The sequence below is a fragment of the Halyomorpha halys genome, unplaced genomic scaffold (genome assembly GCF_000696795.3).
Source record: "Halyomorpha halys isolate HHAL.00 unplaced genomic scaffold, Hhal_1.1 Scaffold1102.1, whole genome shotgun sequence".
Lineage (NCBI taxonomy): Eukaryota > Metazoa > Arthropoda > Insecta > Hemiptera > Pentatomidae > Halyomorpha > Halyomorpha halys.
In genome coordinates this window covers 1-13,543 of record NW_027109254.1, presented here as the reverse complement: position 1 = coordinate 13,543, position 13,543 = coordinate 1, and the positions used below count along the sequence as shown (strand labels likewise).

The following is a 13,543-nucleotide window of genomic DNA, read 5'->3' as shown; positions in this document are numbered from 1 at the left end:
ATCACTGGTAATGAGCCAGTGGAGGCTGAGCAAGAATGTGAAATTAATAAAAAATATTTATATCATTATGGAGATTCATCCTTGTTATTGTGGCTTATAGAAATTTGAGCTTTAATAATAAATTAAAAAATTAAATTTTACAAAGTACTGAATTAAAGAACATTAAAAAAAAGTCTGCTAAGTACAGAGTTTAAAACAGTTTCCTTACTATTTTTATACATAAGTATAGAAATTTTATAACCCTGGTATTGTGATCTGAAAACTATGATTGTTCTGTAAATTCCTAAAATATAATTTACCTATATTTCCAGGCTAACGATTTATACAAGTCCATATCTACAATCATTCGTAAATTTTATTCAGCTTTGAGCTAAATTTATGAAGCCATTTTTGGAATATGCATTAGTGTAAGAGGGGAAATACTTCTGGAAGATCGTTAGTTCACCGTGTACAATACACAAAAGAAAGATAGTCCAATTGCGGTAAAAAAAACAAACAAATAGTAATTAAACTATTTAATGTGAGTCAACATTTCACCTCATTTCCCAAAGCTTCCTCAGTGCTTAAAAATATAATATAATATGTAAAGAGATAAGAAATAATATAATATAGTAAGAGAATAGATAACATGAAATAAATGTAAACTAAGTTGAAATAAAATACAAAATGAAATTAAAGTAAACTAAGTTTTTTTATTTGTTATTATTTCCGTTTTCATTAATTGCTGAATACCTTTTTATAATTCTGGTTTATTTATACTTTTTAGTGTACATCTTGTTTTCTTTAATTTATTTTGTTCATTTTTGTATACATTTTCAAATAGTTTAAATCATATTTAGCCACACTTTAGTTTACTTTTATTTCATGTTATCTATTCTCTTAAGTTTTATAGTTCTTTATATCTTTTATTAAACCTGATGAAGCCCTGCAAAGTCAGGCAAAACATTGGTTTACATTAAATAGTTTTTTATTATTTGTTTTTTTATCCGCACGTAGACTTCCTTTAAGAAAATACTTTTGCTCATGTACGAGCAATTTAATTAAATGAATATTATTAACCTCTCCTTTAATAGAATGCTAAAATTGTTTAGTTTATAATTCTATTTTACTTTATGATGTAATGTTGCAACTTCTATAAATAAATATTATAATTAATTTTTTTTATCTTTTTTTTTTTTAATGATTTAAGTTCGTGAGTACAAGGCGAAGTAAGATATCGATAATTTTATCAAATTTCAAAGATGTATACATGTTTATTAAAGATAAGATGAGTTAAGATTAAGTGTCAGTCATTTAGTTACGTCTGTTTACAGATAAATTATTTCTTAGATAAGTGAGATAAAGTTGGTTTGCTTATTTATTTACACTTTTTTCAGTTAATGGTCCTTATAGTAAGATAACATAAAATTATTATATAATTCATAAATGAAGGTAAAAGAGGAAATGCGATCATACATATTTTATAATTTTTTTTTTGTTCAATATAATAGAGTAAGCTACCACTATCCCTCACTTATAAGAGAGCCCAAGAGAAGAAAAAAGGCAGTTATCTCACCCCAATTTCTGATTACTTTAATGAAAACTATGTATAATTAATAGTCAAAATTGATAAGTCTGCCAAGTATAGGTAGGGGAAATAAAAAATGGCGACGTAAATAGTTCACGTTAAATAGTGTTCGAGATATTGCTTTTTAAAAAGCAATATTGCATAAAAATGTTGTATGGGACGAACTAAAAGATCAGTAGTTAATGAATTTATTTTGAAAAATTTATATCTCAAAACCATTTGACGTACAGATGTCTATTAGCACTCAAATTAAAGCAAGTTTAATGAGCTATAAAGTAGTTTATGATGTTTATCTTCGTAGAAGTAATAGTTTACATGAAATTTGCTAAAATAAATTGATTTATAGTTGTTCGGACAAATTTTCATTTGCCAAATTTATATTCATATGTGGATATCATAAAAACTACTACCCCTACGAAGATAAGTGTCATAAGCTACTTTATAGTAAGTTAAATTTCATTTATTTTGAGTGTTGGCAGACATGTGCGTCTTATGGATCTAGAGATATATTTTTTCAAAAACCCAACATTTTATACGAACAACTAGAAATTAACATTGTATGAGTTTATTTTGTCAAATATCATAAAAACTACTACTCCCACAAAGATAAACATTATGAACTATTGTGTAGTAAATTTAACTAGCTTTAATTTGAGCGCTGGCAGACATCAGTACGTCCAATGGTTTCGAAATAAAAGTTTTTCTGAAATCAAATTTATTGTCCGAACAACTATTAATCAATTTATTTTAGCAAATAACATGAAAATTACTATTTCTACGAAGGTAAAGGTACTAATCATTCAGTAGATTTTTAAGATATTTTGCTTTTTAAAAAGCTATATCTCAAGAACTATTGGACGTAAATAGCTCTTTTAGGGCTAATATTTCAGCAAATTTATTCTTCTTTAAATAATATTCTCTTAGATTTTCTAGCGTTGTTGGTAGTTTATAAGATATATGTTTTTTAAGGTTTTTAAACAGCCGCCATTTTTTATTCCCCCTACCTATACTTGACTGACTCATCAATTTTGGCTAGTAATTATACATAGATTTTATTGAAGTAATCAAAAATTGGGGTGAGATAACTGCCTTTTTTTCTTCACGGCTCTTGTACTATTAATATTGCATGTCAGTTTTTTTATAATACTAGTCCTCTGCTAATTTCATTCAAAATGAATGAATAGTTAAATGGAAAACGTCCATCAAATTCTAATATATGCTATTGACAGCTTAAATTTGAATGAAATGGACTTTGATTGTTATTTTTATACTCTAAATATTAAAATAGGAAATCTATTCAGATTAATAAAATGGAGGGCTGAAACCACCCAGATTCAATCCTGATGAAGACCGGAAAAATGAGTGAAACCTTAGTTACTAATAAATATTTTTTTACTAATCTATACCTTTTTGGACCACCACTCGGACCATCTTCTTGTAATAGGTTACTGTTGTTTTGAATTCGTTTTTTCATTAAATTTTCGATTGAGCAAGCGAATTTTTTATTACCACTGCAATTGAATTTTTTTCGTTATATATAATTTCTCATAACATAATTCAGACATAACATATTTTTTAATTTTTATTTTAATCAATATATTGCAATGGATCTGAATTCAGCAAGGTGCAAGATCGTGGACCTTTGCAACTTCAAATTTAATAAAATGACCGTAATGAATTATAATAGCTCTAAAATATAAGTATGCTTCATAATATTCAGAGAAATTAATAAAATAATATAGATACCTCAGTGAAAAAGTAAATAAAACAACATATAAAATGTTAGTACCAGACAATGCTATTCATTACTGGTATTTAATTTATAACAGTTATTATTTTTAGGTTATATAAAGTACAATCTGCCAGTAATATTTATCAACGGGATTTAGTTACTCTCTGTTCATTATTCAGTCTTCTAGGTCACAGTCCTGGACGCGGATCCTCCGCGAAAAAAAGTGGCCAACCTGACGACTTATACCTTGGAAGGAGGGTACGAGTATGCCGAAGAAATAGATTACGTGAAAATATCCTCAGAACATTCTCCCAAAGGTGCCATAGATTTTTTTTATAGTGCAAGCCTAACAAGCTGCAGGAACATGTTGTTATCTCCGACTTTCAAACGATTCTTGAACGAGCACTCCAGCAATAAGAAACCATTCGATATGATTATCCATGACGCAACCAATTGCGAATGCTTCTTGGGACTTGTACCCTACTTCGGCAATCCAAAACTCGTTTTGGTGACAGCTTATGGTGAGTCCCAGGCCCTCTATGTGATGGGCAGTCAGGGGCATATGATTCATTCTCCATTTCAGGTTACAGCTTTCAGCCACCCGATGAGCTTCGTCGAGAAACTGCAGAATATGTTCTATAGTCTTTATAATTATTATGAATATCACAAATTGGTGAATTCATTAGATGGCTATACCAAGGAGGTATTTGGACAATCGACTCCTCATGTCCTGGAGATTGCTAAATCAGCTGCCGTGGCACTCGTCAACGCACATCCTATTCTTGATGGAGCCAAGTACTATTCTCCAGCAATAATTCATGTTCCTGGATTTCACATTGATGAACCAAAGAAGCTTGATGTGGTAAGTAATTATTTTACTGAAATATTATAAAAATAAGTCAAATTATTTGCCATTTTTTTCGATCTCAAATAGAATATTCCATTTCAAATGTAAAATCAATTGAAGGTTTGCTTGACTTTTGTGCTGTATTGAAGGTCATCAAAGAGAGGGTATCATTTTCATCACAAGCCTTGTAACAGGGCATTAAGGATATATTAATTTAAACTTTTTAAAAAAAAATTAATTGAAAGATCTATTATTATCAACTAATATTTGTTTTTGTGATGGAATATGGGTATAGAAAAAGTATAACTATTGATGTCTCTCAAAGAAAATTGTTCATTGCTTAAATTCGTTTTTATAATAATTTTGTTTGTAATAGCAAATTGGCTAATTTTAAATATCAATCATTCAAAATTCGTAAACTTTTGGAATATACTTTTGTAACAATAAGCATACATTTTTTAAATGTATATTTATTATTAGAACAGTTCTGAATAAGATTAATTTTCAATGAGAGTTAATTCAATGTAAATTAATCATAATTTTTGGTCCATAAAAATATAAAATTAAAACCATTATATAAATATTATTACATATTACATGGTATTTAGCATTTTCACTTCTTTTTTATAGGAGACTCAAGAATTTCTGGATGGTGCAAAACATGGAGCTATTTATTTTAGTCTTGATACAAATCTTAAGAGTTCATTAATGTCAGAAGATAAGATTAACGTTTTCCTGAATGTATTTAAAAATTTAAAACAAAGAGTCTTGTGGAAATTTGAGGCACCCAGCATAAAAAATTTGCCTGAAAACGTCAAGATATCCAAATGGTTTTCCCAAAATGATGTATTAGGTATATATTAATTGTAATAAAAAATATACATATAAAGTGAACCAATTATTATAGAATTATTTCGTGTGCATAATCTGATTACTAATTCATTTATAGATAAACATTTATAACAAATTTAAATAAAATTCTTGCAAAATTTATATTTTTTGCAGCCCATCCAAACATGAAACTATTCATCACCCATTGTGGACTGTTGAGTACTCAGGAAGCTATATATCATGGTGTCCCTATTATATCAATACCATTTTGGATGGATCAACACTCCTTAACAGATAAATTATTAAGGAAAGGTGTTGCTATTCCATTATCATATGGTGGAATATCATATAACTTGCTTCAGCAAGCTATTCAAGAAATTCTAACTAATGACAGGTATGTGAACAAATTATCGTGCATTATAGATTTCTAAGAATACCCATAACACATTTTTTAATTAATTTTTTTCTGTTTGCATCAATATCTTTAAGGGAATCATCCAATCATCAGGTTGCAATGAACCATAGCTTCCAAATTTGTGGATGGATTCCTAGTTAGATCAATAATGGATTGAGGAGCCAATTCGGCAATTACCTTTCTATGGATGCTTAAGGATAATGAAAAATCGATTTAGATTCAAGAATGATTGTTGCTCATAGTGACCTATACTTGTTTTCTTGAATATTATGTTCCAAACCTAAACATAACTTTTGTAAAACCACAACGTGTTTAATGATTATGAAACACAATCTAGGGTCATCATAAACATCATAGAATTATCATATATCTGGGGTGGATGTCTCTAATGCTTGAGAAATCCTGAGATTCAACAACTCAGAATAGGATTTGTAAACTGATTCATTTTTGCCTATATATTTCCTGAAATTCTCATTAACAATTTAAATTAGCCCACAATGACTTTTGCTGTTTAGTAATTCATTGAATCTTAGTTTTTTTTCAGAAACAAATCCTGTATGTTACTTACACATTGTGTTAATTATATTTTAATAGTATGAGGGTATAAATTATTAAAGAAAACCCACTAAATAAATTTGGCACCTTGGGTAGTAATTATTGTCGTTCTTGGATTTTACATTTAACTTCTTTTAACTAAGAATGATTCATGTTTGACTTTTTTTTAAGAATTGTTTTACCTTTAACTAAAAGTAAAATTTATATTTCATATACTTTCAAAATTCTGGGAATTAACTATAAATTGTTTGGGTAATTCTTTAGTAATTGTATGAGTGAATAATAATACTCATAGGCAAAACTCAAGTTAATCATTTTAACTCAAGTTAATGCACTCACTCTTGTGCACAGTGGGGCAGGGAATCTTACTGGCAGGAATCATCAAATCAATCACATCACTATTACCCGTCTAATTATTCTATGTAGATACGAAAAATGTTTTAAGTTAATTTAGCACATTTTCATGTAAAAAGGAGTATAACAGCAATATAAAAGCTCGGAAATAAACCTTTATGATCTATATTTTACCATGAAATATGATTAAGTATTTATATTTTAGATATTTATATTTAAACAATCAACAACCTTAAGAGATATTTTTTTTTTTATTTTCAGTTATACCAAGGAAATGAAAAGGTGGTCAAAATTATTTACAGATCAACCCATGAAACCAAAAGAATTGGCTGTTTTTTGGATAGAACATGTGCTTAGGAATGATAACCATAAATATCTTCAACCTCCAGAAGCCTTTTTAAGAACATTAGAACTGATCTTCTTTGATTTAAAGACAATCTTAGGAATTTGTTTGGGATTATTCATCGCATTCTTAGCTAGTTTTTTAAAGAGAAAGGAACAGAGAAAGCTAAAAAAGCACTAATGAAAGTCTATATATTTCTTTCTAAATTTGTTTTCTATCTGTTAATATTAATGACTGAAAGACTGATATAGTATGGATATTTCTTATGAGAAATAAAATTTAAAAAATAATTAAAAACTATTTCAAAATTATACAATATAAAAAGAAAAGAAATATGTTATATGATATCAAATATTTGATAGATTATAGTTCCATTTATAGTGGTATGATTGTCTGCTCTAGCAATTCTTTTACAGTTCTAAATATTTATTAAATTCCTTATCTGTGCAGCTTTAAAGTTTAAAAATCAATTCTGTTGAATATTAAATAGAGCCATTGTAATTCAATAACATTGTAGTAATTGGAAAATGGACTATTAATAACCTGCTTCAATTAATAATTAATTTCCCATTTTTGCCAGAAATTAAAATGTATTGTTCTAATATAGGAATACAAACGTTATGAACCTCTACAATTTATGAAGGGTCAGAGGTTCAGTACTTTGTAAGGAAGTTTTGTAAGTTGCATCTTGATTGGAAGTTTTTTCTTAGTAAAAAGAGTTTTAGAACAACAGTAGACAAGGAAGTGATTTTTTCAAGATCAAGTTCAACCACCAGATTTTTGCCCTATTAAGGATACCCATTTTATGTGGCTGAGTGGACCCTAGGAGGGCCCACAGGGTTACAGTAGCAGGATAAATAATTCTATCTTAATAAATTATATATAATATCTGCCATTGTCATATTTGAACCCAGGTCTTTAAAATTAGTAGCACAGCGCCTTACCACTGTGTCACCTGTATTGCTATTAGAATTATTATTCAACTTCCTATATATATATAAAATCATAAAGCACCATCATACTGATTTAAAAGCATAATGACATCATAATAGTCTTCCTTAACCAGTACCCTCTAACCAGAGATAAACTTGTGAATTGTTTCTATCACCATAGTAATTGTATTCACTGTTGATCTCACTTTCCTTTAACCAAATTGAATCGTAGATATGTTATGCACCTTTAGTGATCTCTTCCAGCCTATTTCCCAAAATCTTCCAGAACTTGCTGACATTTTGGTAAATAGCCAGAAATGTATGTTGATCTTCACTTTAACTTCAGGATCAGGAGCAGCCATTGCCTTTTAACATGGTCAAGTAAAGGACTCCTTACACAAGAGCAATAGAAAACTTCCAATAACAGATCTAGTCTGATCTCCATTGATGCCTTGTTTGAAACCCATCCAAGTCTGGATATTTTATCATTCGAAGACTGATGCAAAGTTGGGAGAGCTCCTCAACCAACATGGGTGGTGCTTCGGATGGAGGTAGTTTGTCTGTTCAAGTAATCCTGTTTGCAATTATTCCTCCAATTTTGGAAACAGAATGGAATATGTCTTCTGCAAAACCTTCAAGCACATGGGAAATTATACAGCATTGGTTTTTAGACGCTTCATGATGTTTATGTAAGGGCTTCCCATGGGTCCTAGTTCATCTATTCACAAAATTTCTTTCTGCATTTCATATTTTCTTGACTCATTTCATAGTATCTTAATATTCTTTAAATTTGAAATGAGTGTCTGATCAATTTTTGTATTTTTTAAAATTTCTTTACTTTATTGCCCGTGCACACTCATGATAAAAGTAGGATCTATCTGTTCATCCATAAGCTCTCTTTAACAAATTTTAATATTTCCTTTATTTCACAACATCTCTTTCTTTTAGGATTATATATCTTATGCTGGTAGGCACAATTTGTTAGATGATTTTTGCTTCTTCTTTGCTCAGTTTTCCTTTCTCGATTTTTTGTGAATAATTTTACTTGTTATTTAAATTTTGAAACTTATAGATTAAAACAATGATCTCAGTTTATGTCTTTACCTTTGCCACATTATAACACAGTTGAAATACTTCCTTTTTAGTTGAACAAAGTCTATCTGGTACACTTTGTTGCCACTGGGTGAATACCTGGTTGGTTTTTGTTAGAATATTATGAATAGAACTACCAAGAAAGAAGAAGAAAGGAAAATTTGAAAAGATGTACCCTCCAATCATGGTGTCATGAATTATACTTCTTTTCCTATTTGTGCATTAAAATCTCCTAAAAAAGTTCATACCATGGGCTAAATGGTTCATATATTTGCTTAAATTTGTATGGAGTTCTTCTTTAGCTTAGTCACCATGCCATCTAATGGGCATTGGGATTCACAAGGATAAAACTATGAAATCATTTCCTTATCCTAAGTATTGTGTACTCCTCCATGCATGGTCTAAAACATGGAATATATAGTAAGGACAGGTATTGTGATCGTGCAAAATTTCAAACTCGTTTTCTACGAAAATACATGTTTTAAGTTCCTTTGAGTCCTAAAAAACCTACTCTCTCAAAATATTCTGTTTGTGAACAGTCCAGGTTAAAAAGGAAATGTCGTTAGAAACTAAAATTACATATTATGCCTGGGTTGTGACAGGACAAAAAAAGGTAACTTCAAGAGGAGCGCATTTACACAAAACTTGGAGACATATGTAGGGTGGTAAGTGAAAAGTCTGTGATGCGCGCAACCTACCAGATTTTTCAGTTTTTTACAAGGAATCCTTCACCAAAGTCTTGGTTGGCCTTTGCTCCAATCCAGAACAGTGTGAACTTCTTTCCTGCAGACTTAAAATTTCTGTCCATCTTATTTCTTGCATTGCTATTATAAACAGATCAATTCTTAAAAGTACGTTAGTAGGACCCAGATATGCAATGAGGAGCTAATTTTTTTTTTTACATGTACTGTTTTTTAATATAGCATATTGTATATTTTTATATATTTCACAATAAAAACCGTAAGCTCTTTTTAATAAATTAATGGCATAAAGGAAGGCTTTGCCTTGGTTTTATATTGCTAAGTGAAAATTTTTGAAAAAGAAAATCATCAAATATGTTATGAGACATAAAAATGTTGATTGATTCACCATTGCATATCCAGACTCAATTAAGCTTCCTGCAGGTTATATTTTGGAAGGATTTCAAACATTTCCCTCGCTAATGCCAGATAAAGTGAAATATTAACAGGTATTCGTCCACATTTCGTACAACCCTGCCTGTCAATCATTTGTTAGTGATGGACAGTTATGGTAACAAATGAGAACTGAAAAGCAACGCAAACGACACACGAATCTAAATCAAAATTCCACTCCTTGACAGAGTGACATGCACTACTTCCCATTAGCAGTGAGTCGACGTGCAGTCTGTCATACGGTTGTCATTGCCCCTCATGTCAAATGAATGACAGCTGTTTTATCAGGGTGTACAACGTACCCTTCATTTTATCTTCATTTATGAATTGTACCACCCTAATGATCAGGATTGTGTCTTTGAATTCCAAGCAGGAGTGAATTATAGACTCAACTAACATCAGTTATTGTGTATATTTCATAATATTGAAAAACTAATAATTATTTATTTGCAGATTATTGGTGTTTATTTGCTGGCATACATATTTAAAAATATTGATAAAAGCGTTTTAAAACTATTTTATACGTCTCTTTTTATCTTATTTATTTTCTCCTTTCCCTTCCTTTTGAGTAATATAGGTGAGCCCCAGTGGTTCGTTGTTACACATTTATCCACATCATTGAACTACTTTCAATAAAACACTTTAATACTTGTAAAATAAAATTTTCAATGTTCAATTTTGGCTGTAAGGTTCAATCTTCTGCGCCACTACCATTCGCTGGCCTTCCAGAGGCTAGTCTTCTTTGACGAAGATTAAAGTGGGTTGGACCAACATTAGTTTTCCAACCATGTACAAATTCTTTGTAATAAGGGCAGATTTCTTCGGTTCCTAGCTGGGGAAATGATTCTCTGCAAGGGCCCAGAGGCCAGTTAACCGCAGCAATTTGGCCCGTAGTGCATCAAAGGTGATGCCGTCCATGATGTTGTACTCTACGGCAGTCTACGGAACACCACAACTAGATCATAGGGGGTCGATATACATCCCCGTCTTTTTAGCTTTCAAAAATCATTATATCTTGGATTTTACTTCATCTTGTACAAAATCACTTCACGTACTTCAGTTTCCTGGCTCATCTAGCCCCCTCCCCCTATCCCGATGTCCACTCTCCCACTAAATGCCATCGATCCACCATTAAGCTTACATACGAATGCTCTCTGGTTCGTCCCCTCATCAGTCAAGTACCGCTGACCGCTGTCCATCTCTTCCCGTAGACAGTCTCTTTTTTTTGCCGGGCATGTTGAAAGCATGACGGTGTGCTGATGAATTAGCAATGTTAGATTTCGTTTCGTTCCGGGAATAATTTATTCATCAAATGCCACTCATCAGTCAAACGTCAAGACCCATAATTTCTTTTAATTTGTTTTCAGATATTGGTTGGCTGTATGTAGATAAAAATGTCAATTTGTGAGTTTAAGTTACCTGACAATTATTATTGCATGTATAAATCTATTAAATGCGTTTCTGTTTTGTAACAGGTTCAAACTCGGAGATTTTTATTTTTAAAAAATGTAAGTTGTAAATGAATTCTCTAAACCAGAATAGGATAATCCAATATAAAAACTCATTATATTGTTATATAGTAATTTTAATCAACTTCGTATAGTAGAGTACAAATATTTATCCTTTCACATATTTTTTTTTATTTTAAAACATATGATCGAGTATCTTAAAGAATCACTTCATTCATGTGCAATCAGATAAATTTTATTTAGTAGATTTCTGCATATTTGCCGATAATTGGTAACATTCATTTTTTTCACTTATTTATTATTTTTTAATAAGTCAATTGATTTTCTTTATTAAATAGACCTTTTTTCCTTTTGTTACGTATTTCAAGTTTGTTTTATTTTGATGTTTAAGTTTTTAAAAAATGTTTCATAATATGATTTTGACTATTAACGCACACATCATGATGTATTTAACTTGCAAAGATGAATTTTTTTTTTTTTTTACCACTTTTAATTGTCATAAGACTGTCAGAAGCATGCTCAGGAAGGTTTTCGATTCCGTCAACCGAACTGTGCAAGCGTCTTTTCTTATTTGCCATTTCTCACTTGTTATATATTATTTCAATCATTTTCATGTTTTAGTCCATGAAAAAAAAAAACATCAGTAGGTCATGTATTTGAATATTTGAGCTGTCTTGCTCCATAATTGAATACATTTTTTTTCATATTTATATTTCTTTTTACTGCGTAGTTTATGGTTTTTGATTACTATTACATGATATATTTTACCGGTTTATATTGCATTCGGTTTCTTCTCAAAAATAATTACAAAATCCGATAGTAACTTAACGATACAGTTATCTAGAATATCAAGAATATACTATCTAGTCACTTGTTACTTCCTGGATTTCTTTTCGTATCAGCTCCACATAATTGAATACCGTCGCCGCTTTGTCAACTTTGTGACGTGCTTATCGTTAAACAAAGGAATATTTTTACATAGCTATCAACTAATAAGAAATATTTTTAAATAACTTTAATTAAAAACGAATTGTCCAACTAAAAGGTATTTATTTAATATTGTCAATGCATGATCTATTTTATGGTTGATTTCATATCAGCTTTCTGGGTCAAAAACATTCCGTCATACAGCCTTCCTCATATTATTCGTTAAACATTAACGCGTACGCACGCACACACGCACGCAAACACTCACGCACGCATTCACGCACACACACATATACATACATAGACGGATAAATAGATAAGTAGATAAATGTATATGTATAACCAAGAACTGGTGAACCCACCGCATATCTTCATGTCAAAACATTACTAAATATTTATAAGTTATGTAAATTGTTAAATATTTCTGAGAAGTAGTAGCAGTATAGTTGTAATATGTTATAAATAATATTATCATTATTCTTATTAAATATTATAATTTAATTTATAATACTTATTAAATTTATAATTTCATTGGTAAGTGAAAAAAATGTTTAAAGGTGGATCCAGGTGGATGCTTGTACAAATGCTCGGTAAACAAAGATAGGGTTTCAGCCATTGCACTGGGATTGTATTATTTTTATTAGAAAAAAAAAGAAAATGAAAGGAAATTAAATATGAAACTTATTATAAAAAGTACCAACAAACATCTTTAACCTCCTTACAACAGATCTCAGTTGGAACTAGACAATGGTGGAGAGATGCTACACGAGCGCTCTCACGAACCCCTTTGATCTGTGTCCAAAAACCGACTCTCGACGGATTGCAAACGAGCTTAGGCCAACTCGTACAAGCCACCCATCCACATGCTCGCGCATATCTGAGTTCGTCATGGCTTGGCAAACATGTAGAGGCCCCTTTATGTAGTCGTCTAAGTAATGAAAGTTGGTGATTCAATTTTTTTCTCAAATTAGTCACATGTGATTTCCAGGACAGTCATCTATCCATCGTGAGTCTCAAATATTTTGTTTCTAAGTGTAAATATAACTTGGTTTGATTTTAGTATGTTAGTTTTTTTTTTTTTATGAATATCAAACCAATTTCACGATAAATGTAAATGATTCTGTATGTTGTGGGAAACTGTGATTGTGTTGGCATTCGTCGAAATTACATTAGTAGAGAGAATACGGGCGAGCTGGGACACTTCCGTGAGGAGCCAATCAGAATCCAGGATTTTGATGACGTCACACATGGCGGGAGATTTGAATTCAAATATTCGGCTCGACCCGCCCTTAACCACCCACGTGGTCTGTCACGTGGTCTATCACGTGATCATTAGGCAGCCAATG

The 13,543-nt window shown here is 30.7% G+C and overlaps 1 protein-coding gene across 1 annotated transcript in view; it reads left to right on the top strand.

Annotated features, from left to right (window-relative positions):
* The window catches only part of LOC106688308 (uncharacterized), a 34,592-nt gene extending 25,925 nt beyond the window's left edge, over positions 1–8,667 (top strand). Inside the window, exons 7-10 of the mRNA XM_014432700.2 lie at positions 3,487–4,161; positions 4,777–4,999; positions 5,152–5,371; positions 6,563–8,667. Of these exons, the coding sequence (XP_014288186.2) occupies positions 3,487–4,161; positions 4,777–4,999; positions 5,152–5,371; positions 6,563–6,824 (1,380 nt within the window). The 3' untranslated portion in view covers positions 6,825–8,667. The remainder of the gene's footprint in view (positions 1–3,486; positions 4,162–4,776; positions 5,000–5,151; positions 5,372–6,562) is intronic.
* Positions 8,668–13,543: the final 4,876 nt, after the last annotated feature.